The 27,496-nt window shown below is 37.0% G+C and overlaps 1 protein-coding gene across 2 annotated transcripts in view; it reads right to left on the minus strand.

The window, feature by feature from the left end:
- Nucleotides 1–19,176, minus strand: part of LOC122832531 (teashirt homolog 2) — a 72,678-nt gene extending 53,502 nt beyond the window's left edge. Inside the window, exons 1-3 of one of the 2 annotated variants that reach the window (XR_006370851.1) lie at nt 19,088–19,176; nt 18,563–18,650; nt 2,798–2,889 (exon numbers count right to left, since the gene is read on the minus strand). Coding sequence is in view for 1 of the 2 variants with exons in the window: in XM_044119368.1 (XP_043975303.1) it covers nt 305–344 (40 nt within the window). In the remaining variant the exon portion in view is untranslated. Of the gene's footprint in view, nt 1–304; nt 1,081–2,797; nt 2,890–18,562; nt 18,651–19,087 lie in introns of those variants that run through there. The other variant, XM_044119368.1, reaches the window with a different exon arrangement.
- Nucleotides 19,177–27,496: the final 8,320 nt, after the last annotated feature.

The raw sequence follows: 27,496 nt of genomic DNA on the forward strand, positions 1-27,496 counted from the left end.
ACATTGGACCTGAGCCCAAAGTGAACCCTGATGGGTCCCATCCGGACGTCCCTGAAGAAAATACAGCTGTTCGGAGTCTGCGTTCAGATTATTTACAGTTATATAACTCTGTCCTGAATAAACTACAAAATTCCTGCTTAGCTGGGGGCTCCTTGGGACACACAGGCGGAAGGAGGCGGAGGGGTGACGGAGGAGGGGGGGTCCCACTGGATTAAAGTTTGAATTGTGTTTAAAACCGGTTTCCACACAGAAAAGAAAAAAAAAATCCCACTCGTGTTAAGAAGGTTCTCTTTTTGTCGCTTACCCGCAGCCCGTTTGGGAGCCTGCTGCTTCCTCCGTGGCATTTTTGCTTTTCTTTCTCTTTCTGGAGTCGCAGCTCACTTCACTGTGTCCAGGTGAAATCTGAATGCGGTCTGTACGATAGTCCATGCATACACACGCGCGCGCACCCACACACACTCAACCGCACGCACACGGAGCAGAGAGTGCGGAGTGTGTGTTAAGTCTCTATTTCTCCCTCCCCGAGTTGCTCGGTGCGTTTTTTAACAAAAAAAGAAAAAAGAAGAAAGAAAAGAATCCAAAGAAGGGATCGTTTTCAAAAGCGAGGAGCAGATGTTTCAACCGCGGGCTCTCTCTGTTCACCTTCCTCTTCTTCCTCTTCCTCCGAGCTGCGAGTCGTCTCTTTTCACCATCCGCTTTTGTCCATCAGTGCTTCGTACGTTGATCGACGTGTGTCAGTCAGTCAGAGAGTCCGGGCAGAGCGGCTGTTGTGGTTTTCTTCCGTCCGTGGATAAAAATGTGCGCGTAAAAATGAAGAAAAGGCTTTCTGGTAATGGTACGGTGGATTACGCACGGTGCAGGCGGAGGGGGAGAGGCGATGCCAGCAGACATCGATCCATAGAACAAACTGAACATTAAAAACTCCTCCCTCCTCGCCTGGACTTGATGATGGCAGCGAGACATTTGTTACACTAGATAACCATGAGTTTATTAAAGGAACAGAGGCCAGAGAAAAGACACAGGAGCCGGGGCTGTGTGTGCCGCGGCTGCTTTCTGTCACTCTCTGCTTTTCTCTGGCTTTTCTGCCTCACAGCTTCCGCTCTGGTCGCTGGAAGAAGTTTGAAATATCTCACAACAAAAAAAAGAAAAAGAAAAATGAATGAAGTTGCTTGAATCACACGCCGGTCGTAACATTCAGGTACATTTCAATAAATTAAACTATCACTGAAAAGCTCCTTTATATCCATTACAACTCAAAAATGCAGCTCCGTCAAATGCATTACACACACAATTATATATTTCAAAAGACTTCTTTAAAGTTAGCTGAAAAAAATAACTTTATAAGAACATACAATAATCTTTAAAACGTAATTGCTAAGGAAGGTGGACGCACACAGTTTTGCAGCTATGGATGGAAAGTTGAGTGGAAGAAAGAAATGCATATATGATTTAAAAAAAATGCAAGTTCATCTAAATACTTCAGAATGTCACCAGAAAGCTCAATTGTTTCAGCAATTTAATTCAAAAAGTGAAACTCCTCCACAGTCATTATAGTGGTATATTTCAGCTCTTCATTTCAGTATACTTTGATTAGCAGGAATCAAAAACTGAACTTTAAAATGGTTTTTAAAACAAACATGTTTTAACCTTTTAACGGCCTTTATACTCACAACAATGACGATTACCCTCACACTTATCTGCACATTGCAACCAGTCCGCAAGTTATTACTTATACATATATTTAAGCACTTATTTGGGGTGAAACAATAAAACTTACAACAGGAGAGGATAGAAAATGTCTGGTTTCCAAGAATGAAACTAGAACATTAGGATTACCCATTTTCATAAATAAAAGTTTAACAAATTATTAAAAATAACTTTGTCCAAGTTTCTCCAGACCATTTCTTTGTATTAGGATGTAAGACTAAATTTTATTGTGAAAGACAAAACGCCATATGAAATTGACTTCACAATTATCTTTGACTAGGCAAAATATTTAAGATTTAGAAAAAAAAAAGAAGTCTGTTATAACAATAAAAGGTCATTTTTTTAGTGCCCATCAAAAACGTGTGCAGGAATAAAAAGATAGATAATGTTTTTGTTGTTTCAAGTGTGCCACTCCTGACATGATGCCACCCTGGGAACTGAGCCATGTCACCCATATCAAAAACTACAACTAGTCAAGCAGAGGTTTTACTGTTATATGTATAAAAAATTTTAGGAATTTACCAAAACGCCAAAAACAAAATCTATACAGGAAAATAAGACAAAGAATTATAGCTATAAAATTGTAACTCCTTTACTAAAAGTGACAGAAAAGGAAAGTGAAAGTTGTTTCAGTTTACTCCTCACCATGTTTTTCTAAAACTGCTTTCTTCAGTCTTTACATCTAAAGCAATATTTTTCTAAAGCATTCTTTCACACCACATCCTCCATATGTGGTTGTTGCCCCACAAAGGCTTGCTTTCTCTTTTAAAAGCCTCTCATGACCTAATCAAATATGAAGCGGAGGTGATGGATGACTTCATTTCAGAGAGACAACACCCCTCAGAGATCCAGGCTCGCCCCGCATTACAAATGGCTTCCTGATAATATTCCATCACCCTATTTTGTGTCTGTCACTCATTTCACCAATGATACCCGAGACCTCCCGTGAACTCCACCTGAACTTGTGCGATCAATCATGGCTCAGATCAAGCTTGAGCCGTACCTGTTTGACAGCTCCTAACACCCTGTGTGTACACAAAGCGTACGCAAGGCGTAACAGCCGTTGCAGCGGTGCCCACCGCTGCCTCACCTTATCTCCCCATGAAAGGCCTCGCTCCACTGCAACCCACACCCACGCTGTATCTCTGCCACAGCTGCCTCTCCGCACCTTTACGCCCCAAACTGTGAAAAATAAAGAAAAAGTTTCTCATCATTTACAACTTTTTACCGGCCACTCATGCGTGACATCCGTGTGCAGATGGCGGAGTCTGTCATCCTTTGAGTCTTGATGAGCTTCTCCTACAATCACACGCCTGCCATTCGCAAACCTGGCTGCGTTAGGATTTTACTCAACATGTTCCTTTTTAGTTGTTTATATATATAGTTGGTGGAAAGAACCTGTGGCTTTTATCACACTCATTAGCAAGTAGAGCTGCTTTTCTAACAAAGAACAAACAACAGTTCGACCATAATTTGTATGTACAGTGCCCTGCACATTTTCTGGGACCACTGATAAAGATTTGTAAAAAGCAGTAGAATACAGGGATCTTTTTTTTTCAGAAACATTCCCCATTAATTTTTTTTTTTTACTTTAACATTTTTATTCTGAGGGGAACATTTCACATTACAAAAAATCTTTAACTTTTTTCTCCGTTAGATTAGTCCCTGATAATTGTAAGATTTGATCAGTGTTGGTATATATTTAGTGATCCATCACTTACTGCACAAAGGTCTGTCCTCCCAGTCACTCTTCAAAATGGGTAAGACAAGAGAACATGCCATACATGGATATTGGATTTTCTGAAAATGGCTGCTCAAAAACATTGGCAGTGTTTTCAGTGCTCACAAGATCTTTTGAACCACAGTTTGGAATATATACAGCTCTGGAAAAAATTAAGAGGCCACTGCACTGAATCCCATTGAAAACATCTTGGTTATTCCACCAAATGTTGTTTTCTGAACTCTTCCTGAGTTAAAACATTAGTATTGTTGTTTCTAAATGAATATGAACTTGTTTTCCTTGCATTATTTGAGGTCTGAAAGCTCTGCATCTTTTTTGCTATTTTGACCATTTCTCATTTTCTGCAAATAAATACTAAGTTTTTGCTTCGAATTGGACATGTTGTCAGTAGTTCATAGAATAAAAGAACAATGTTTATTTTACTCAAACATATACTTATAAAAGGTAATGTCAGAGAAACTGATTATTTTAAGGGGTCTCTTAATTTTCTCCAGAGCTGTTCCTGCCTGGAACAGTGGGTGTTGTAGCCATCTTTGACATTTGCATATTTTATCATGTACTGTAATCTTGGCAAATAAAAAAAGCATAGATACAATAAAGATACAAGTGTACCCTCCTACCACTTTTATCTTTACCAATACATCACATTAGATTACTGTTGGAAATGCAGGAAGTTGAAACGAAACTCTATTTAAAAGTGACACTGAAGTCAAAAATACAATGATCATCCGACTTTCTGCTGCTGTTTTCAAAGTCCTGTTCATTTCTCATATCCTACATCATTTTCAGATTCATTATTGGCAGACATGTCACTCCTCTTCAGCAGTAGGAATCATAGCAGCAGCTGTAACTTATCCAGCTCCAGACACAATTTATTGAGAATGTTCAAAAAGTAACTTTTGATTATCAGAAATTTATTAGGAAGTGTCACAAAGTATATCAGAAACTATCTTGAGATTTATTTATTTTTTTTCTAAATAGCGAAATAGTGTCTTAAGGGTTCAAAATGCTTAAAATTGTCACTGAAATAAACCAACCAGTGACAAACTCTTAAGCATTACTAAAAAAAATGGAAATATAGATTGATAAACAAAAGTTTCAAAGGTTAAAAAATTGTTAGAATAAGATTAAAGGAGAAGCAGGTCGGCCAAGATGCCTGACTGCCCAGTGGTTTTTCCCAAACACTACTGTTTATCTTGGCATCATACAGTTAGGTAAAACATAATGAAGGGAAATAAAATATTTCCAAAGCTAGAACTGTAGCAAAACTTTCACTGTTCAATCATGTAATTGCAACAAAAGAGGATTTTATCAATTAAAGGCTTCTCTTTATGTGGACAAAGAGTTGTAAAAGATGTTGTATGTAAGCCTGAGTCAGTTCTGGAAGAGTAAGTGTGCCCTCATTCCTTGGACAACCACCCACCACACCTCGGAAGCACGAACAAAATCGGCCTTTTATTTTCTGTCAGCGAGGTGGTTTTAGAACAAGTCTTTCATTTTCACACTTTTGACCTCTGATGTTTGCTGTACGGTAGTTGGTGTCAGCTTCACAGGCTTTTTTGTTCTTAGACAGCAGAACCTTACCTATCAGTATTAAAGTGGGATTACCCTTCATTGTATGTCTAACATTCAGTCAGTAATCTAAAAAAAAACATGTGTTTGAAGACATTTAAGGTGACAATGTTTGACGTCAGAGTCACACAGTATGTAATTTATTTTCAAAAAATGAATAATCTGAGATGGTTGTAACGTCTGGTATGAGCCTACAAGTTTATTGAGATTGATATAGTAAAATCTTCACAATACTTATTTATATTTTTTAAGTTAAAACACATGACCTGTCCTGGATATTATAAATTCATTAAAGGAGCAGTATTATGTATTTATCAAAATGTCATTTTAGAACTCAATCAATTAACTATGTAATCTTCAGTTATTATAAAAATGCTATATAGATATCAAATATGACTTAAAAAAAATTTTGCTTCGTAATTTAACACCTTGAAATTGTGCCACTGTCTCTTTAAAAACTCTTGCTCTTTCTGAAACCCCGCCTTCAGGAAGTCATCACAACATGACTCTTCTATTAACATTTAACATTTTAATCAGCACTGGACTGAGAAGTAGCTCCTCTATTGAGCCCAGCAGGTGATCAGTTCCACCAACTCTTTACGAATTGTTGCTGGCTAGTTTGAAGGAGCTGAGTGAGGGAGATTTGGGGAGGGATACTCTGCGAGGTGGAAGCTCTGAAACTTGGAAACTGCAGATCCAAGGAGGAGCTGCTTCTCAGTTCCACCAACCTTTTTACACACTTGAATGGTTGAAATGGGAGATTAATGAATTTCTCAAACATCCATGAAAGAATCAAGGCAATACTACAGGTATATTTTTGATCAGTGAATAAATGTATAACATGACGGAGAGATCCAAAAAGTAAACTTTACATAATACTGCCCCTTTAAATATTGTCTACAATCAAAAATGTATTTGGTTTTTGTTCATTTTTACGCTACACTACTGTAAGCAGACCAAACCACCTGAACAACTTTCTGCAGTTGCAGCTCGTTTGCAGCGCTAACACATGAGGCCGCCCTGTATGAGCAGAACAAGTTATTCAGCAAACTTAACAAAACAGTACAATAAAAGCAAAAAGGGAGAAATTCAGACATTTTGTGGTTACACTGACAGAGCAAAGCATTGCAAGGACTTAAAAGTGTCCTCTGTTCTCCCACTGCAAGCAAACCCCATCACACTTCACTTGCAACTTAGCCGAGGGCTGTTGGGCCGCATCAGAGTTTAGATGAGCTTTCACACCTGTCCAAACAAAGCAGACAATCCTGAGAAATAAACTCTGGTCAGTGCTATGCAGACTAAAAACTATTAAAGCATCCAAAGAGCTGTGTTGGTAGGAGTCCAAATCTCCAGAATGTAGAACAAGCTGACTGGACGAAAACAGAAATCAGAACCAAAACAAATGAAAACACGGTATAATATGAAAAAAAAATAAGTAGGTAATGTTTAATTAAACTAAGTTAAAACTGAGATTTGAGCAATTTCATCAATATTTACCTTACATAGTTTGTTAAAATAGTTGCTAGTTGCCAAAAGATGTGCAATTGTTAAGTACACTTGTTAATGAAAGATGAATGAAAAGAGATCGAACAGTAAATCAATAACAATATATAGACACATGATCAATATCAATAGATAACATGTCTGATAAAATCATTTAACTGAACTCCGATCCTGAACCGCATGGCATTCTGGGGGATCTAGGCAGTGGAAAGGCTTCAGCTAAGCAAGTTTGATGGAATCAACTAACTCACTGCCTCTTTGGTTACCAAGCATCTCACTCACTCGTAACACCAAGTTGTTACACACCGAGTAACAACTTGGTGAGTAACATGTGCAGCAGCCATTTCATGTTTTGCCACCATTCCTCTTTATTGCTAAACAAAAAAACAGTATGGAGTGAAAACTATGGATAAAACAAAAAAGGTTGCATCACTAATTTGGCAGTGTATTAGATATTTAAAACAAAAAAGTAATCAATTATTGATATTGACTAATATGAAATCGGGACAGGATTTTCAGCCTTATCCAGCGCTACTGTAGTAAAATAGCAAGAGAGTCGTACAAATTAGTGGGATGAATTGGAAAAGAGGTAAATTGACTAAGATTCTATTTTCCTGGTGTGCAGAATCGTGCTGTGTCTCTTTGATATTAATTATGATATTTCCTTCTCAACTACTAAAAGTGTTTAGCTGATTAAACAAATACATTGGTTATGAAAACCAATGTCTTTGTTTAATTAGCAATTAAAAACCACCCACTCCCTCTAAAGTTTTATTAAGGTGCAGTTTGATGTATTGTTCAGTTCAATATTTGCACAAAAAGCAAAAATCACAATTCACATTCAAAGATTTAATTTTAACCTTATTTTGTGTTGAATAAATTTATATTTCAGAATCATGCTGTGTCTCCCTTTTTTGTTTTGGCCTTTGAGCCAGGTCATAGCAGCAGCTTGGAACTAGCTAGCTCGGAAACACAGTAAAGCCTTTAGCGGCTTAGACACATATTTCCCCCAGGAGTTGGAAGCAAGCAGCACAGACCTAAAACACACTGAATATTAACATCAGGTAGTTAAAAACACAACTGCAATTGAAAGCTAACGTTGCAGCATTTCTCCTGAATGAATAAAGACAAAGGGGTTTCCTTTTATGCTAATCATGGCACCTTTCCAGCATATTTGCAGGAGCATTTTGTCTTTATGGGTTGATGTCTTTATTTTAAATTTTTCAGATAAAAACAAATGTTTTTTTTTCTTTTTTTCTCAAAATATTTCTTTATTTCTAACATCTTTTTATGCAATAAAGGCACCATCTGAAACCGTCTTTACTTTCAGCTGCTGCATTCAGAAGACGGACAATGCAGCAATTAAGCTGTGTTATTCCTTTTTCCTCATCTCTGACATTTGTGCCTGTCTCTCCTCGATCGAGCTTTTCAGACGAATTTAATTGGACGAATATGAGCTCTCATATGCACTTAACAAGGAATTCAGACTGTATCCTAGAAAATCTGATGTGAAATGTGTCAAGCTTTTTCAGAGTGTCATTAGGAACTGAACAATTGTGAAATGGCTACATTTCCTTTCATTCCAGATGTGTGGTTTGGAAAACTCTCTAGTAGGTATGGGTCCATAACCTTGTATAAAAACACCAGCATTTTATTACATCACAAAAACTAAAAAGATAAATCTAACATAATATTCTTGTATCTACTGCTGCTAAGACAATGTACTGGCTACAGCAGTTAATGTTATCTTTAAAATGTACATTATATAATACTATATTGTTTAACACACAATTACAATAAAATGAATTCTGATTCTATATTAAGTTATCAATCAAACAAGTTTATTTGTACAGCATATTTCAGCAACAAGGTAGTTCAATGTGCTTTATATCATGAAAATATATTATATTATATTATATTATATTATATTATATTATATTATATTATATTATATTATATTATATTATATTATATTATATTATATTATATTATATTATATTATATTATAGCTTCTGGTTAATGTAAGATGGGGCTATGGAGCTCTAACCTGGACAACATTTCTGCCCTGTCTCTTTCTGGTTGTTGTCTGATAACAATTGGCCTTAAATAAGGCAGTGAGACCAATAAAGCTTTTATTTTTCTGGTTTCTTTTATGATGACTTGTTGATATGCTCTTGGAGTTATTTTAATTTGGACACTGTGAAGGATTTTTTGATTTGTTCTCCATTGTTGGCTAATGGGTCTCTTTTTCATGTTGCTTTTTTAGATCTTTTGGCCTACTTCATGTTGACAGATGGGTTCTCTTCACTTTAAACAGATTGGAATGTAATCAGGCATTAGTGTGGGTACAGAAAAAGTAAAAACAGAAGAAATCTGTAAGATAAAATACTTTTTCACAAAACTTTAGTAAATCCAAGACACCATAGAGCTGCTCACATGAGGAGATTTCTGAGCTCTCTGTGAATCCTAAACACCTGTAAAGCCTTTGGTGGATCCTCTCTGGTCAAATTTGAAATTCACCACAACAGTTTTTAATTTCTTAAAGCTCTCTTCACGTTGCGTGTTTAAAAATTTGTTATATTCTCATCTCAATAGGGAGTCTAATTATAATACCTTTGTCACAATCAAAGAAGGGAGGCTTTAAAAAATATCCAACCAGTCTGTTCTCTAACGATGAATTTCTATGTACAGCAGACAGCCTGTGATTGAAGTCTGGTTTCATAACATTCAAAGAAGTGTCGACAACATACACCTACAGCTAAAAGCAGCAGCTTGATTTCAGTTTGTTAAGGCTTGTGAAACCTTACCAGTGCTAAAAACAAAGAGCTGTTAAAACTTCTATGTCTTATAAAAAATCTGAGAGTTCCAGCTGCGTGATTGACAAGTGGTTAAAAATAAAAAAATCCCTGAGCAGGACGACGTTGCAGCAATTTAAAGACGAAGGCTTAATAAGAACATGTTTTAAGTTTGAGGTGTAAAGAAAAAGAACGTGAGACCAGATGAGACTGATCCGTAAACAAACAATTACTGCTTTTGAATTGCTGTCATCGAAGTATAGTTTTGATGAATACAGTAGATCATCACAAACCTGTGGTGATTTATTCTAATTATTGGAAACAGTAATTTTTCTTAATAAACTGTACTAAATAATAAACTGGATTCTTGGTATTTGAAGATATTTTATTTAAGAGTAGCGACATTTACTCAAGTACAAGTAAAAACTACAGCATAGTAAAAATACTCCTTTTTTTTCTGAAAGGTTATTCAAGTAAATGTAACTGAGGAAATATAACTAGTTCCACCCCAACTCTGATCTGAATAATTCAGATAATGACTATTTGAAAATAACTACCAGCCTGAACCTGCCTATATCTACAGTTAAAGAGTAAAAGTCAACACAAATTCAAAGCAAACTCAAGTTTGTTTACAGTAAAGACAGTGGTAAGAGAAACAAAGAGCAAATATCAGGCGTGGGAATAAAGGTGGAAGGTGCAGTATCAGGAAATGTTTCCTATGTCTGCACAATGACACAAAGTGTCCGGTTGGACTGAGAAGAAATGGGTATTTCTGCTCAGACACACAGTTCTGTAGGGACTCCTTCCTGTAGGAAGAACGCATTTAAGCTGAAAGCTGGTGAGAATGAAGAAGCCAGAGTGAGTGTTGCTGCTGTCGAAAGTGCAGTTAAAGGAGCTTTGTGGGACTCAGCATGTTTGTCCTCAGGGCTGAATGTAACAGATGACAGAGATCATTGGAGCTTTTTCGCATCAGTCACAACTCTCTCCTTTCCCCAGTTTTATAGTGTACTGTGGAGACGCAGACACCGTTGTGATATTTGTTGTGCTGTTTGTAGCTAATGTTGGTAGCTGACAAGGAGCTGCTTGTCGCTCTAACCATGACACATGCTAATACATCTCACTCATTTCTTTCTTATTCTATTGTTTTGGTGACTATTTTTGATCATATACTGCTGCAAGCAGTCTGTATGTCACGTAAGGGAACTTGCACAGATAAATAAATCTATATGTGTGTAATTTTTATCCAAGCAGTAGAACCGCAGCACACACTGCACAGGGCATTTTTGTGAAACACAATGGTCACAACAGCTGATGATATCTACATTTTAGGTCCTAAAATTGTAAAAGGAAACAGAAAAATGTCCTAATGTTCAAAATAAAAAGTTCTATATAAAATAGAAACTAAAAGCTAAGTGGTTTCTTTTGTAGTCTGACTTGAATTTAGTTTAAAAATAAAATATATGTAAGTAGTTGAAGGTTAGGGTTATCATGAAGAGGGGTATTAGAAATTCTCAAAGATTTTTAATCAAATGTAAATAAAAATTTGGTTAAAATTCTCAGTTTTTAAACAAAATTGGGCTCCTTTAACCAAAATTTTCTATTAAAATTTAACATTGTTTTATTATCTTTTAATCATTTTAATGAGATGCCTCCATTATTCCCTAACGAAAACAAAATTCTTTGTTGATTCATCACTTTAAGGGAATTAAATGTATTGAGGTTAATTACAGTTACAAACCTCTTACCCTTTGTGGTAGTACAACTTCTCAGAATCAAAACAGAAATTATACACATATTTACAGCACCTCATAGGATTAGTATTTTACAAAACATGTTTTCTTGAGCAAAACTGTTTTATTGATGGATGATATATGAAGACAGAGGGTTTTAAGTTAAATGATTTTTTTTAAAAAAGCCTAAAAATGAATAAATTGCTGTTTAATATCAACAATTTGTTGATAAACAATTTGAGTGTTTTGTAGTTTCATAAATGTAAAAAAAAAAATCTAAATATATCAGATTAAAAAGCAAATAGTTCTCAAGAGGGAAGCGGATCTGTCCAAAGACATCAGTGTGACTCCTTGGTCAGTATTTGTTCCCCTGTCTCCATGGTAACTAATTGTTAATGACTGGGGGTAGTCTCTGCTGTTTTTTAGGACTTCTAGTTTTATATGAGATTTGTACCACAGAATCAAGATAACAACCGCTGCTTTATAGTCTGGAGAGATGCTACAAGCCTGCTAGCACAGCTAGCTTTCAATCCGCCCAATCCATTTGAGGTTGAGCTCTTTTGCAGAGAAAGATGTGCCGTCTTTGAATGTGTAAATCTGGCCATAACTGTTACTTCCAGCTCCTTTTCAAAAATAAAAACCAGGTATTACTTTCCTTTACTTGGAATTTGCATACAATCCAAAGAAAAACCAATAAAGTTTGTTCCTCTAATATGTCAAAATGTGGTCCGAAGGGTAGTGAAGGCAAGGCATTGAATCTATTGTGAAATTACACTATGACCCATGTAATAGTACAACACACAACTTACAACACACAATCAACGCTTCATCATAAAACATTTTTTTGTAAAGAAAAAAAAGAATTTGAAACTGAGTCTGTCAGCCTATTTCAGAACGAGTAAAAGCAAATAGGACATGTATTGAGGATTAATGGCCACCTTTTTAATTTAACTTAATACCACCCATACAAACACCCTTCCTTACAATGCTGCTTGACCTATTTCTGTCTTTTGATGTGGATCAAACTCACACAAGCCTCTAAGAGAAAAAAAAAAAACACTTCTCTGCATCAATATTTCATCACCGTCTCTGTTTGTGAGGAGCGCCACGCTAATCTGCACTCAGGTGCGATTCGTGCCTAAACCAGCTGTCAGTCTTGCCGTGACTGCAGCTCTGTTTTCAGAGTGCACCTTTGTGTCGTGGAGGTAACAGTCTGCGAATACCTCAGCAGGTCGTTGATTAAGACAGAGGGAGAGGTATTGATCACAAAGCAATGGCAAAAAAAAACCCAGAAAAAAACAAAACAAGAAAACCCAAACCACACAGCTTGGCACAGATGGCCAAGAGCAAAGTTAATCACCTGGATCACTCATCCTTGACCTGTGTAAAAACGTTTGACTGAGCGTTTTTATGTGAAAGCACAAACTTCTAACCCCTTTGCATGTTTCTGAACTTTTGCATCCTTTGTGTATTATTTATATCCACTCAAATAGAAAATGTCACTAGTGAAAAATAATTTGACTGAAAACAAGGCGATGGATTGCACCCCATGAGAGAATAATATTCTTTTGTAGAGGCTTTTTTTAGGTTGACTGTTTTAAATTACAGATGCTCTCTAATTGGCCACGGTCAAATAAAACCCACCTAATGAGGCATTGCATTCATTTGCTTATTTCCTTTCAAGTCGTTTCCCTTTGTATCTGAGAGCAAAAAGTCTGCTCTTGTGCTCGCTGTTGTTTCGGGTATTCTTAGTCAAAAGACTCTTGTGCCTCCAATGAATATGTAAATATTTATTTTTTTCTGCAGCAGAAGAGCTGAAACAGTGAATTTACTCATTAGCTATAAAGAGCAACACTGCTATTGCACCACTAGTATTATGAACACCAGCTGCTTTTTGAAGGATAATTCAGAATTTTTTAAAAGTGAGTTTATGTTAGAAAGTCATAAGCAGTTGAAATCTTTCCTACAATAGCTAAATCTGTTAGTGTCTTCATTTTATAGGAATCCAAATACTTCTATTTGCACCCTAAAGTTGTATTTCCAGAGGTCATAGGAGGAAATACAACAAGAACATCTTCTAAAGTCGACATTCTGACTTTGAGGTCACAAAGCAACCCTATTTCCAATATGGCTTCCCTCACTATTAAACTTAATGAAAGTTGCAGATCTAAACTACTTATTAGCACTTCTGACAGTCAGCATATAATTTAACCAAATGTACGCATTGAGGTGTACAACTAATATTGATTACCATGTTTATTTACTGTTTAGGCTGATTTCTAATATGTAAAGATGTCTATAATATACAAATTTGTATATTACTATTATTACTGTTAGTGCACAAATGTACACAATATGAAAAAGTAGAGGTAAAGAGCACAGTTCCCAGTCAGATCAGGAGATACGGACCGTAGATCAAAGAAGACCTAAGGGGCCTCATTGTGGACATTTTCTGGGGTCACCTGACGTAGAGGGGACTTCGGAGCAGATCTGGAATCTGCAAGAGGGAATACTTTGGGAACCCATAGGAGAAGCTACGGAGAGGAAAATTTGTTCCCTTCTCAAATGAGTGAAAAACAACAGGAAGATAAACTGAATGTCAGTTAAAAATATCTGAACTGTCCCTTTAATGTAGACGTTAAACAACAAAGGCTTATATCTCACTTTCTGCCGTCTCCATTACGTGATGAACTTAGTTCGGACTCCTCCTTTAACGTGATGATTAAGTGTGCTAATCACAAGTGAGAGCGAGACGCAGACACTTTTATTCCTCCGCATGTGTGCGCGAGCGTGTGTCCTGAAACATCCCAGGGATTTTCTTTCAGACCTCCTCACACTTGACACTCCATGTATGCTGGAGCTGTCCTGTCCAATTTATAACAGAAGTCAATGTGACCTTTATCCAGGCAATGACTATAATGTACTTTAGCACATGTCAGTCTCAGGTCAGGATCATCCCCTGTGTCATATGTTTTGTCTTGCATGTAGCAGAGCCACTGGGGACATTCTGCTGCTCCTCTGGGCTGCAGCAGGTTCCACTTTAAAGGGAAAGCAGACAGGTAATAGCTGCAGGAATCATGTAACATGTTATTAGAGGCCTGTTTAATAGAATAAGCTGTCATAGATCCTTTTCTTTTGCTCTGTTATATCTTTGTCAAGCATAATGCATTCAGTACAAACTGCTTTAAATCCTATTTTAACAACCGCAATAAAAAAAATATTCCCATTATAGTCTGCAGCCAATGCAGAAAACAAAGGAGGCCAAAAGGATTTAGTGTTTAAAAGCATAGGTAGGCTGCACAAAATAACTGTCACATGTTTTTGGCTCTGATTTCGCCCCTCATACTCTTCTTATTGCTCATCAGCTAACTTGTCAGGTCTGCTACATCCCTTTGATGGCATCACTGACAATTAGCAAGACGATGCCACACAAAACCATCTGGACAGGCACATCTCTCGTTGCTGAGGGAGACAGTTCCTCGTGTGACAAAAATAAATCTCAAGGTCAGTGACTGTCACTTTTTAAAAAGTATCAGATTCCTTCAGAGGTAGATTTATGAGATTGGATTTATTTTGAGAAGGTTTACCGGCTAATGACGAGGTGTCTGAGGCTGCTGAGCAGAGAGGAGGAATTAAATCAGAGAAGTACACAAACCTGGCCCTGCTTTAGTTTTAGAAAATGTTTTATCCACATTTATAGACACAGGGTTGGGAAATAATATTTGCCCCCTTTCAGATTTCTTCTAGTCATGCTTTTACTGACACTTTTTGTTGTTTCCCGCTGTCAAAGAATGCTAATATTATACAACGTTAACCGGAGTGAAAACAAAACAGTTTTGAAATAGCAATTTCATTTATTAAAGATACAGAATGTAACTTATATATATGCTTTTTACATATTTGTGTATCAAAATGTCATGACATTTCTGTGAGACAAACAATCTGTGAAAAGATGGAACTCTGCCACCTCTTCCCTGAGTTAAGAAATGAACCACTCCCGACCAAAACCAACCAACCACAGCCAGGAGGAGGGTCTTCTCACTGTCAATCAACTTCATGTACTTGCTGCTAAATGTGCTAGAGGCAAAGAAGCAATTTATTATAGGAAAACTGTCGCCTGAGCAGATTTTAGCTACATGGAAAAGGTAAAGTCATTTCTAAGGCTTTGTGAACCACAACGAGAGTTATTATCCACTATAAGAGATAAGATAGAGGAGTAGTTTACCCTTTCAGCAGTGTCTGGCACAAATAATTTAGCAAACAGGTTCAAAAGGAACCCAGAATAATTCACAAAGTCCTCCAGGCCTTGTTTGCTTTCATTGATTCAACAGGAAAGAGAGTGAGCAGGAATAGCATCAGTGGAACCAAAACAAAACAAAAAGACCCATCATATACAAGAAAATAACATCTGGATGATTCCCAAGGCTTTTGGGGAAGATTCTATGGACTGCGAGACAAAAGTGGATCTTTTTGGAAAGTATTCAGCCTTATATTTAGTGTAAAACTAACACAGCATTTAAGAAAAATGACCATCATATCAATAATAAAATAATGGTGGAAGACTGATGGTCTGGGCTGCTTTGTTGCTTCAGGACATGGATGACTGGTCCTAATTAATGGAACCATGAATCAGTTCCAGAGACATGAAGCTCAAGCACCCTTGGGTTATGTAGAGGGACAATGATCCAAAACCCACAAACCTGTCAGGTTCTTTGAGCCAAAGAAGGCTTGGAGTGACCAAGTTAAAGTCTGAATTTAAATGCAGGGTATTCATCCTCAACAAATCTCCAGTGCTTGTGTCTACAGCAAACAGTGGACCAGAATTCGTCCACAGTGATATGAAAGAACAGACAGACAAACAGGCTGCTTGACTGTAAGTCTAAATATGATAGACCTGCCATGCTATTTTTCCAGGACACTCAGAACAAAAGATCAATTATCAAGACGAGTGGGAAATTGATTTTTCCCCTGGCCATACGCAGCACGTAAATATATGATGCTTTGACATACATCTTTATATTGGCTTTGAAGGGCCCTAGCAATGAAAGTCAGATTGGATATAACTCTGTTAAGGCTCATTCAAAGCAGCACAAACTCAGCACAACAGCAGGGTTTGAGGTTTGAAATGTTTCTTTGCTTTTGTAAACAGTAAAACTGTTTCATGCACTCAAAGAGATATTGAACCATATGTTTTCTGTTAAGATTGAATTTTTGAGTCCTTGTCCTGATGTAATAATTCTGTTTCTTTTACTTCTTCCAATCTAGTGACCTTTATCTGTTTGATGAAAGAAACCTAAACAAGCAAGAATTTTCTCAGGTCTTTTATGAATGAACCTTGCTTTTACAGAGAATTAAACAATAATCCTAAGATCTTCTGCCTCAGCAGCAGTATTAAACATTTTAATTTTGAAACCAGAAATAAGACAAAGAATTTTGCGTGGATAATTTTGGTCTACTAATTCAGATAATTAATGGCCTTGATTTCTGCTTTCACAGCAATTTATTAAGTTATCAGGGCACATATACTTAAATTTGACCTACCAGTAATTTTGCAAATTTTGACTTGAAACATAATGATCTTTTTTTTTACTCACATATTTGTTTGTTGTTTTTATCTGATTTTCTTGCTCAGGTGAATTTAATTCTGAATAAAATGTTTTGTTGATGCATTTTACTTTGTGGATCTTTCCATTTGTTATGCAGAAAGGTTAAATAACATGTAACTTTAAAAGTAACTTAACAAAATTGTACATGAATTTAGGCTTTTCTGTCAAAGTCAACAATAAATGCACACAATGATTTTTTTAGTTATGTTACCCATTTAGACTGCCTTGTTAATGTCCTTTAAAAACAACTTTTCCTTCCTTATGTTTAGAATAATAGCTTTTAACACAATGTAATGTTATCTTTGATCAGCCTTTCACTATTTCCAATGACTTTATTTATGTCGACTGGCTTTGATCAAGGTTGAAGGGGCAAATGGATCATTAAGCAGAAAGTAGAACACACTGTCATTGTTTTGAAGAACATATTTTATGCAAGCCTTGCTCTTGCAACAGTAACTCATCCACAGCTCTTCCGCCATAGCATGGTCCCATGATGCTTCTCCGCTTGTGTGTCCATACATCATGTTTGTGCATGCTGTACTAGAGCAGATCCCCTACAGAATAAGCTCCAGCGTGTCATCCGTGCAGAGTTATCCCTCACCACTGGCTGACCGTGGCATTATTCCGATGGGGACTGTTTGACTAATAAGCATTTTCGTTTCACAAGCTCTAGTCAATGCTGCTGCTATGGAAATATACAAACTCTATCAGAGGACACCTTGGATGAAAATGAAAAAAAAAAAGGTGGCCAACGCTTTTAAAAAGATTTCTTTGCAAAAATCTCACAACGGTCAATAACAAAATATCTACACTGTGCTTTTAATCGAGGGATTTGCAGATTATGCTGTGATGATTTACACATCATTGCATTTTGTTCTGGTTCCAGTTCTACAGAAGAATTCTGTAGTCTGAAACATACAATAGGAGGTTGTGGTCTCATAAAGATGTAGACACGGTACTTGATTTGAAATGCATTAAACCAAAAAGGGAAACTCTGCTTCCACATTTCAGTTGCTCACCTCTCTTCAAGAGGGATACTTTACAGTTGAGAAAGTGTGGGCATTTACAACAAAAACACAGAGGAATTCTGCAGATGTTACATAAATGCAGATAAACTAAAAAAGTACATGTGCTTCAGAGTATACTTAAGCTAAGTCCATGCATTTTACAGCATGAGTGGTCCCGGGAAGCCGAGGTTAAAGCAATCAGCTAGTCTGCAGTATGTAAATTAATATTTTGAGTGTATCGAGTCTCTGAAGTATTGGAAAATGATCTGAATATCTTCAGTGGTGCGTTTCTGTTTTACCATGCTCAAGTTTAGTAGGAAATCCAAAATAAATAATCTTATGACCATCTCTGCTACTAAGTCACTTTTTATTCATATCCACCACTGTCCAAAAAATTTTAACTTTATGATAAAACCTGGATCTTCCCCTCGCACACACAGTAAAAGATGATATATCACTTTTTTATTATTATTATTTGCTCTATGAAATTGCAGTTTTACTCATAAATTGTATTTTTTATATTTGTATGGTACAAACTTGAACTTTTTCTCAATTTGTTACAGTAGAAGCACAAACTTCAATGCAGTTCATGTAATAGATCAGTGTAATATAATTTAATATTACCTATGAATGAATTAATTTAGTTAATACCTATTTCAATGTGGTATGTCTATCAGCTTTATACAGCTATAAACTAACATTTCTCCAAAGTCGTCTCTACAAAATAACTCATGCTCAGTCAGATTTGACAGAAAGCGCTGGTTAACATCAGTTTTCAAGTCTTATGATCCTCAGTTAGATTTAGGTCTGGGCCATTTTAACATACAGATATGCTTTGATCAGAACTGACTAGATGTTTAAGCTGAGCTGTGTGAGTTTTCCGTCACACATGGCTGCTTACCGGCAGAAATCCTCAGTTTAGGGTATGTGGCTCAGTCCTCAATGTAGTTGTTCCTGGTTCAATTCCCCTTCTCTCTCTGCCCTACTTCCTAATGAGTAAATGGAAATGCTATTGAGAATGTGGTAATATTTAATATTTTAACACAAGAATAAAGTTGTAATTTTATGAGAACTCAACACCAAACTGCGTTAAAATGAGGAATACTGAGCATCTTGTGAAGCTATATTTGGCATCGGTTTTAGAAATAAGAAAATACTTAATCTTTTAACAAATCAGCATCACAGAAGTTTGAAAGGATTGTTGAAATGAATGTCCAGATCAAATAGAGCCACTGACTTTCTGAGCTAGCCATATCTGATTTGGATTCTATTGAACTATTTTTCAGAATTTTCCAGTATTGCGTCTTTATTCTGCCGATAGAATAACTATTCTCAGAGTATGACTGTTCTCATAATACTATGACTTTATTCTTGTGTTTTTTTTTTACATCTTTCCCTAACACTCCATCATACTTGCTTTACTAACCTTTGCCGCCAGTTTTCTTTTTTACTGTCACAAACTTCTCCATCTTTCCAACATGGACGTAGATGTGTTTCAAAATGTCCGCGCTTGTATCCTCCTCCATCCATCAGTGGTCACTGTCGTTCCTGTCTCAGCTATCTTCTATTTGCCTGAACAGGCAGCCTGTAGATTAATTTCAACTCTGCTGCCACCTAGTGACTGGAGGTTTGTTTATCAGTAAGGCATGAATATAGACAATAACAATGTCCACCTGCGCTCCACTATTTGAGAAGTAGAACTGCTTTTGGTGATGGCCATATTTTGATAAGTTAGCTGTGTTGACATTTTCCGATAAACAGTGCTCCATTATGTTAGGCAGTTGGAACAAACTCTTCCTGTTTTACATTTCTTCACAACTGGGTCCCTTTTCATCTGACAAGTTCCTCTTTTTTATACAAAAATAATCTTCGACACACCTCTGAGGCCTTCACAGAATGGCTGGTTTTAAATTACAATGGGGGAAACTGAGTGCACTGGATTTTATTCAGAGGTATAAAGTAAATATTAAAATCACATTTTTAAGTGATTTACACTGACATGCTACTTTGTGTTGGTCTGTCACATAAAACCCTTATAGGCTATTTGTAATTTGACAAAATGTGTAAAAGTTAAAGGAGAATTAGCACTTTTACGCAATAATTTACTTGTGTGTTTTTTTGTTTATGGTGGCCACATAAAATGTTTTGCAGCACATTCAGATCCTGAAGCCTTGCGCAGCGTCATATGCAGTCCCTGTTAGTCCCATCATGGTGCAGGCCTGCCTCTGCTGCCGTCACCACAGCAGACCACTCTGACAACATCTTCCTCTGTTGTGAGTCTTCCCTGCAGAAATGCCTCTCAGCACAGGGATTCGGTCCGTGGAGGGTTCCATCAGATGGCGCATAGCATCCCGCAGTCTCTCACGCTAGGGCTTTGGTAGAAGTTCAGCACACATGAGACACCATCATTTGAAAAACATCTGTCACTCTGACAAATAATAAGTGCACAGTGCCTCCAGGGAAAAGGGAAGTGCGAGCTCCATATTTTATTTCTTTCTGTATAGCACTGCGACTGGCTGCCTATTTTTTGGTGTGTGTGTGTGCTGAACTGTACTTTTTACCCAATGCATGCTCACACTGACAATTGACATTTTAAGGACATTACCCTTCACAAGGCGACCTGGACAAAAGGCAGGGAGATTTATCTGCCGGGGCGGGGCTGGTGAAATATTTTGATTTACATTTTTTTCCCCCCTCTGTGCAGTTTGAAATGAAAGCTGAAGATGTACATCACACCCCATTGCTCCAAGCTCGTTTGAGCTCTCGGCAGAATAGCCTGATGACCTGAGATCAGGTAGGGCTATAACTCCCCGGGGAGCTTGCTAAGCCAAGACAACGCTGCTCTGCTCTCCTTTTCTAATTCTGCCAGTTCCTCCTGGCTTAATTGAGAATTTGAACAAACAAATTAATCATTGCAGCCCATAAAAATGACAGGATTCATGCAGTAGCATTCTTCATTCTCTCTAATTTGTTGTGTGTTGTCGTCCCTCCACCTCTCTTCCTGTGCCTTTTCTCAATCCCCCACAGCATGTTTTTGTGCTGAATTCGCTGCTTTACCCCCTTATGAAAATTACAAATACTTGTCAAGGTTAACGAGTTAATATTCTCATTCAATATTTATTTTATGGGCGAAAGAAAGCGTCTCCCTTCAGCGCGTCCTCTTGCCGAGCGAAGATGGGTTTGTTAATCAAAATGACAAGGACAGTGTCCTTTTGATAATCCCCTGAATCATCGGGAATAAAAAATGAACTTTATTAATCAGCGGCCTCTGATTAATTGTTATGAAGTGTTGCTCATCCATTTCCCCTGCATTTCCGTAATTTTCACAGAAGCCTAACAATCTCCCAGATGATTTGAAGCCTTTTGAGCTGGCGTAGCATTCAACGACGCAGCAATAAATAGCTGGGCAGCACACTCGTCCCTCCTGGATGAGCCACTTTTACAAAAACACAATGCTGGCCGATTCTCCATCTATGCTTACAGCGCTGTTTTTTTGTTGTTTGGGTTTTTTTTTGGTTGTTTTGTTTTTGTTTTTGTTTTTTTTATAAGACTTTTTCTCATCTTCTGAGTTTGCATTTTTTTGAAATTGCTTTGTCCTAAAATGCCAATAATGACACTAACACCAGTTTAGCAGCAGCCATCAGTATATTTGCATTCTGCATTAACACTGCAGCATCTCCCCATTCACTCGCTGAATGCAAAAAATTTACTGTATTGATCAACATGTGATAGCAACCCTAAATTTTACAAATAAAACATGAAATAACCAAACATGTTTGTAAAGACTAATAAATTACATATAAAGCATCTAAAAATTAAAATAAAGAAGACTTGCCCACAGCAGAACATTGATCATTGTTCTTAAAAAAAACTTGATAACTTGAGGTTTTTGATTAATATGTAACAATGCATGTCATTTTCACAGTGAACGGTGCAAGGTTGGTGTTCTGATGTAATTTAAATGAGCATATGAGACATGTGGTGCTCATTTCCTCTAAAGTCTTGTCCATGAAAGGGAATATCCAAACCACAGGAAAGTTTTATTCAAGAAGACTATCTTTCTTTTTCTTTCTGTCTCCTAAAGACATTTCATACAAGAGGAAGGCAGATATCACTCAGTGGCCAATATGCATCAGATATATTTCTCTGTATTTACCCAAAGGTTATTAGCTTTATATTTAGCACAATGTTTAACAGTCAAGTGATAGGAAGTATACATTTAACAAGTGTGCTCTGGTTATTTTAGCCTCTTCAACTGATTTAAGAAGGCTGGGTGTCTCACATGCAATTAATTGTGGAGGTGTTTTATCCATCAGAATGAATAATTTAAAAGGAGTGTTAATAGGTATCCCAGACTTGGCCAAAGGAACAGAGACAAAGTGTTGTTGAAAGACATTTCATTACTTCCCCTCTGATGCTGCTCTTCATTTGTTCTCCTGTGTCTTTTTTTGGGTCAGTCTGGATGCAATTAAGGACAGCAATAAGGCAATGATAATGATAATAAATGACAAATTTCATTAAAAGATGAGTCACATTAGGAAAAATGAGAGATATCAGATTTGTATGACTATTAGATTTGATTTATTTCTAAACTTGATTATTTTAATCGTTTTAGTCCCTGTTTAAGCTTTTTCTCTAAATCAGTTTTTATTATCAAACTTACATGATACCCATGTAAGCTTGTGTAAATCAGAGGATTAGCAAACAAAAGCAGGAAAATAAATGTTCAGTACAGGGGACAGCACCTTGAAAATTATAATTGTTATCCCAACAAATTTGAATCAACATCTGAATTTTGTAGCATACTGTAAAATGAAGCAGACATTAAAATGACATTTAGCACCTCACCAAAGAACTGTATTATACTATTTTTAGCTGCTATTACACAGTTTTCTTATCTTGTCCTAAATGTGGGTGTGTGTAAAACATGTTTTTCTTTGACATCACCTTTCAATTTTTACCATACTTTATGATTGTCTGACCATTGGAATGACTCCGCTGCTTTACCACTGTATGAAAATTACAAATACTTGTCAAGGTTAACTAGTAAATATTCTCATTCAATAATAATGTTTTTTTCAATACTCTATAGAGCTCAGGAAGATGACGTCATGCAACCACCAGGTGCCATATTGGAAGGTAGAGCTACACAAACACTGCACAGAAAGTAAATGACTAGTCTGCAGGTGAGTGAATGTTCATCAGGCAGAGAGAGAAAAAAAAGATGAGAAAAAAAAAAACATAAAACAGGTGTGATATCAGGTAATGAAATGCCAACTTACCTATGATGTCTAAAACAGATGATGGTTTATTGATTGAAATTTCATTTTGAATTTAGACATTTAGATTTACAGCTGGAAAAATATGTGAGCACAGACAGAAAGCTACAATTTAGTGCATGGAAAGGAATTAACGTGACATATTAATGCATATTTGTGAAACATCAGATGTTTGAACTATCAAAATAGAAAGTTAAACATGTTTAAAGGGAGGGTCTTAAAGTATTTACAGATTTTAGCCACAACCACAGCATAGATCAAAGTTTCACTTTACAGGGTTTTTAATTTAAAATGCTGTTGTGATTTTATCACTATCCACCATCAAAATGCCAAAAAAAGGAGATTCTCAGTACAGCTAAAGCATTGTTAAATGTTTTTCCTAAAACAGTTGTAGTGTGTTTTATTTGACATGCTGCCCTTCGCTTTCCATGAGAATCTTCCATATGTAGGCTACATAAATGCAAGCAACACTGATATTTGATGATTAATGGGAACAGTCAGATCAAAGTGAGAGATTAAAATGATTGCTTGGGTTTCTTGTTCAGAAAAAAACACAGCATGGGTGTCTATATATAGTTTTTAAATAAATTCTGGATCTCTTTACCACATATATACATCAGTTATTCCCCTTTGAAACAAATGTTTCAAAATTTGTTTCGGCAGCAAATCTGTTTATATATGTACAGGAGGTGCAAAGGAGAAACTGTGAGTTTGATTCTGGCCTAAGCGCAAAATGTCCATTTGACCAGTACGGTAACAATTTCTAATTAAAATTTATTTTCTAAGCATTCTTCAACTAACAAGATTAATACCACAAATGAAATGCTGATATTCAATCAACATGATGTCTATCGGTGACAAATACAAGTGGAAAAGTAGAGAAAATGTGTTCCATTTTGGGTAATTATTTTCAGTGCAGCTGAAAACTCCATTCAAACATATTCAAAAACTAAAGTACTAATATTAAATGCTTTAACTGTCTTTTTTAGCAGAGATGAAGTACATCGTATCCATTTTTAAGATGAAAAGTTGTGCTTGTATTTTAGTACACGAATGATTGTATACTCTTCTAACACATGAAAGCACAGTTTTCTTTGCAGGAAGTCTAAAATTGATAATGTGGGGTACTTGATCTCGGAGCAGCTTTGAATGATGCCTCCTGCGAGCGCGCCTGTTTGTGTGGAGCCACTCTAGTGGGAAACAATGTGAACTTCACTGACTCCCACATGCACAGAGGGATGACATTAGAGAGAAATCGTCTCTGTCAGATGCAATAAAGGCACGTCCACATGTGCATAGCTCCCCATCCTTCACACTTTGTGTACACCCAACCCACAACATGAATTAGCCATGGCGACTCTGTTTTTTTTGTTTTGTTTTGGTTTTTTTCCCAGCTGCCATCCAAGATGAGGACATTTGGGGGGATGAAAGGAACATAAAGGGGGTGTTACAAGCCAGGTCTCCTGAAATGTAACCAGTAAATTCAGATGAGATATTGCAGAATTCATTTTCTGAATCTCTTTTTCTTTCTCCCAACTGCACAAGACGTCTGTTAATTTTTCACAAAAGGATTCATAAATACTCAGGGCCCTTTTGTACAGTTTCCTCTGATGGAGATCTGTGACAGTGGGAACAAAAAAGACTCTCCTTTAATGACAAGTGCCAAGCACATCAGCCAGGCCCCTCTTTTCAAGTAATTCCAACCCCGGCTATTCAGGGTTTGCCCTGTGGCGAGACCGAGCACTTCGTTCTCCAGAAATAGCCATAGCTCATCTTTCACAAGGACTCAGGTCGTCTTATCACCGCGAAGAGAGGTTCATTTGAATTTCTGTCTCTTCAATAATGCCTGGCAATCATGATGCCCTCTTAATATTGAAGTTTGGGGAGTGTTTGTGTTGTTCTGCCCCCAGGCTCCGAGGCAGGCACAAAGAAGTTGTAAGTTGCCAACGAATATCTCATCAGATGATTTTTATCCGCCTGCACAGGCAGACAGTTCAGCCTCAGTTGGTCTCCTCTTTGCGAATCATGACCCTTCGAGTGGGTTTACTTTTTTTCTTTCTTGACATTATTCAACCTGGTTTCATTTTTCAACATTATCAGCAAATGCTTCCAAACTAGCCATAAATTTCAACCAGCTTGCTTTGTTAGCTTTGTTTTTATTTGTCGCCCGACTCAAAGTCTCTAAAATCTACATTTCTTCTTGCACTTTGTTAACAGCAGAAAGCAAAGTTGGCTCCCCACATCTAATTAACACCCAAATGCACCTTGACAACTTTGTCTGACATTCACTCTGCTAAAAATCGTTTTCAGATTTGCACAAAAAAAAAATCCCACACACTTCAACTTAAAAAAAGAGGCACTTTTCTTGATAAATTTAAGATAAAAGACGTGGCAGTCATTTTCCTCCATGACATATTTGTTCTTTAACAACAAATCAATGGCTGTGAAAGCTTGGCACCTGAATACAGAACAATGGGGAGATGAAGCGAAGATTGTCTTCATTAGGCACATTAATATTCATAGAAAGAAGAAAATCTGACACCACGGAGGACTTGGTAACCTTTTCTCATATTAGATTTTTTTTTCAACTTCTTAACACAATTAAAGTCCAGCAATGACTTAATTAATGCGGCTTTCTGTCAGGCGCTTTAAAGAACTGTCAATTTGGCCTGGGTCTGCCTGTCAGCGGGGAAGAAAGACAGTCATCCCACTCTTCCAGGAGACAGTCGGAATCACAGTGCCGGATAAAGTCACATTCTTAGACACCTTGCCAAATTGATTCTTTTAAGGGTTTTCGAGCAGATTACCATTTCTTTCCTCCTGTCTTGTCTTCTGCAGAAGTGTCAAATATGAGAGAAAAAAAAAAAGAAATCGTTTTAGGTCTTGGCTATCATCATGCTCTCCTATTGTGCTTGTTGTTGTGGATAAAAATGTGAGTTGAAGGAAGCAAGGTCCTAAATCTCTAGAAGCACAATGAAGTCTGAGGATGTAGTTAAAGTATATTTATCAATTTTTAGCTTGTATTGAATTATGACACATTTTAGGAACATTATGGACAATATTGGGATTGAACATGTATTTTGTTTCTTGGAAAACACTGACTGACTCTGTAGCTATATTTTGATCTTTCCTTCCTCTGAAATGGGAGACGGTCTCCCATTATACCTTGATTTGAGCAGATTTTCTGGAAGTCTCTTTATTCGCCCTTTGCATGTATAGAATCTCTCAAGGTACTCCTCTATCAGCCCGGTGTTCAAAAGTGTCTATTTTGGATATCAGAGTATATTTTTTAATGTGGCTCTTTTCTTGCATGAAACAGAACTAAAATCCTAAAACTTTTTATTGTATTCCAAATGAAGACTACATAGTTACTTGGGAGTGCTATAAAATGACACTATGCAAATGGAAAACACACAAATGCTGCCAGTTTTAGATCTAACAGCCTTTGTTTCAGACAAATAAAATGAAAACGTAGATTCCATCAGCAAATCACAATGTTTTAAAAGAGCTCCTAGCATAAAACTGTAACATTTCAGTAATTGAACATCATATTGATGTGGTAGTATGAAGGTGTTGGTGTCTTTAGTACCTTTTAGTACCTTTTCATAAATGTAATTGAAAATATCAGGCCATCAGTGTTTGGTCTACAGATCTTTCAAGCTATTGAGCAGGACGATGCTCCACTGCACAAAAAAGAAAACAAGATTTGGTTTTGTAGTGTCCCAGACAAAGTTTGGACTTAAATCCAGTTTAGATTCTGTGCATTAACTTAAACAGGCAGGTTATGCTCAGAAACCATCCAATGTGGCTAAATTCAAACACTTCTGCAAAGAAGAATTGCCCGACCTTTGTGACCAACCTTCTGCAGCTAACTCCTCACATAGCCTTAGGCCTGCAGAGAGAGTGCAGTAAAAAGTGATCAGATGATGCTGAATTTTACTTTATTTATTCCAAACACACAAGGAGCAATACTGTGTTTTTACCAAATCTCTGTCCTGAAACCACCTCCTGTTATTTCTCAGAAAAAAATTTTGGCTGGTGTGAATTTTCTCACTGAAAAAAAAATGGAGTCAAAACCAGATAATATCAATATGGTTTTTTTTCTTCCTTTTTTCTATCTCTCCACTAGGTGTGACCGCGCAGGGGGATCCGTACACTGCCATTCTCTGTATTAATGAACCAATACCTGTGATCATTCTGCAGGAGGTGTAGCCAGCCTGGCAGGTGTGCTGCCACTGGGAAACAGATTAAAATAGTCAGGGTTCCTTTCAAGGCTTGTTCGGAAAACAATGGAGGCTTCACAAGGTAATCATGCCATTATATGAGACGGAGGGACTAATTGGAATTATACTAGAACAGGCAGGGAGCTCATTAAAACCTTGAGCACTACCTCATGATAAACAGTCACTTTAAGGGCTGGCACTAATATGATGAGGCAAAGTCTTTATTTCTCTCTTTCAAATGAAACACATCTGATGTTTAAGCTCCTTAAACTCACTCAGCAGGTATCGAGTGGAATGTAAGACTCCTAATTGCGACTTGGAAATTAGTACAAT

Source organism: Gambusia affinis, linkage group LG01 (genome assembly GCF_019740435.1).
Source record: "Gambusia affinis linkage group LG01, SWU_Gaff_1.0, whole genome shotgun sequence".
NCBI classification, from domain to species: Eukaryota; Metazoa; Chordata; class Actinopteri; order Cyprinodontiformes; family Poeciliidae; genus Gambusia; species Gambusia affinis.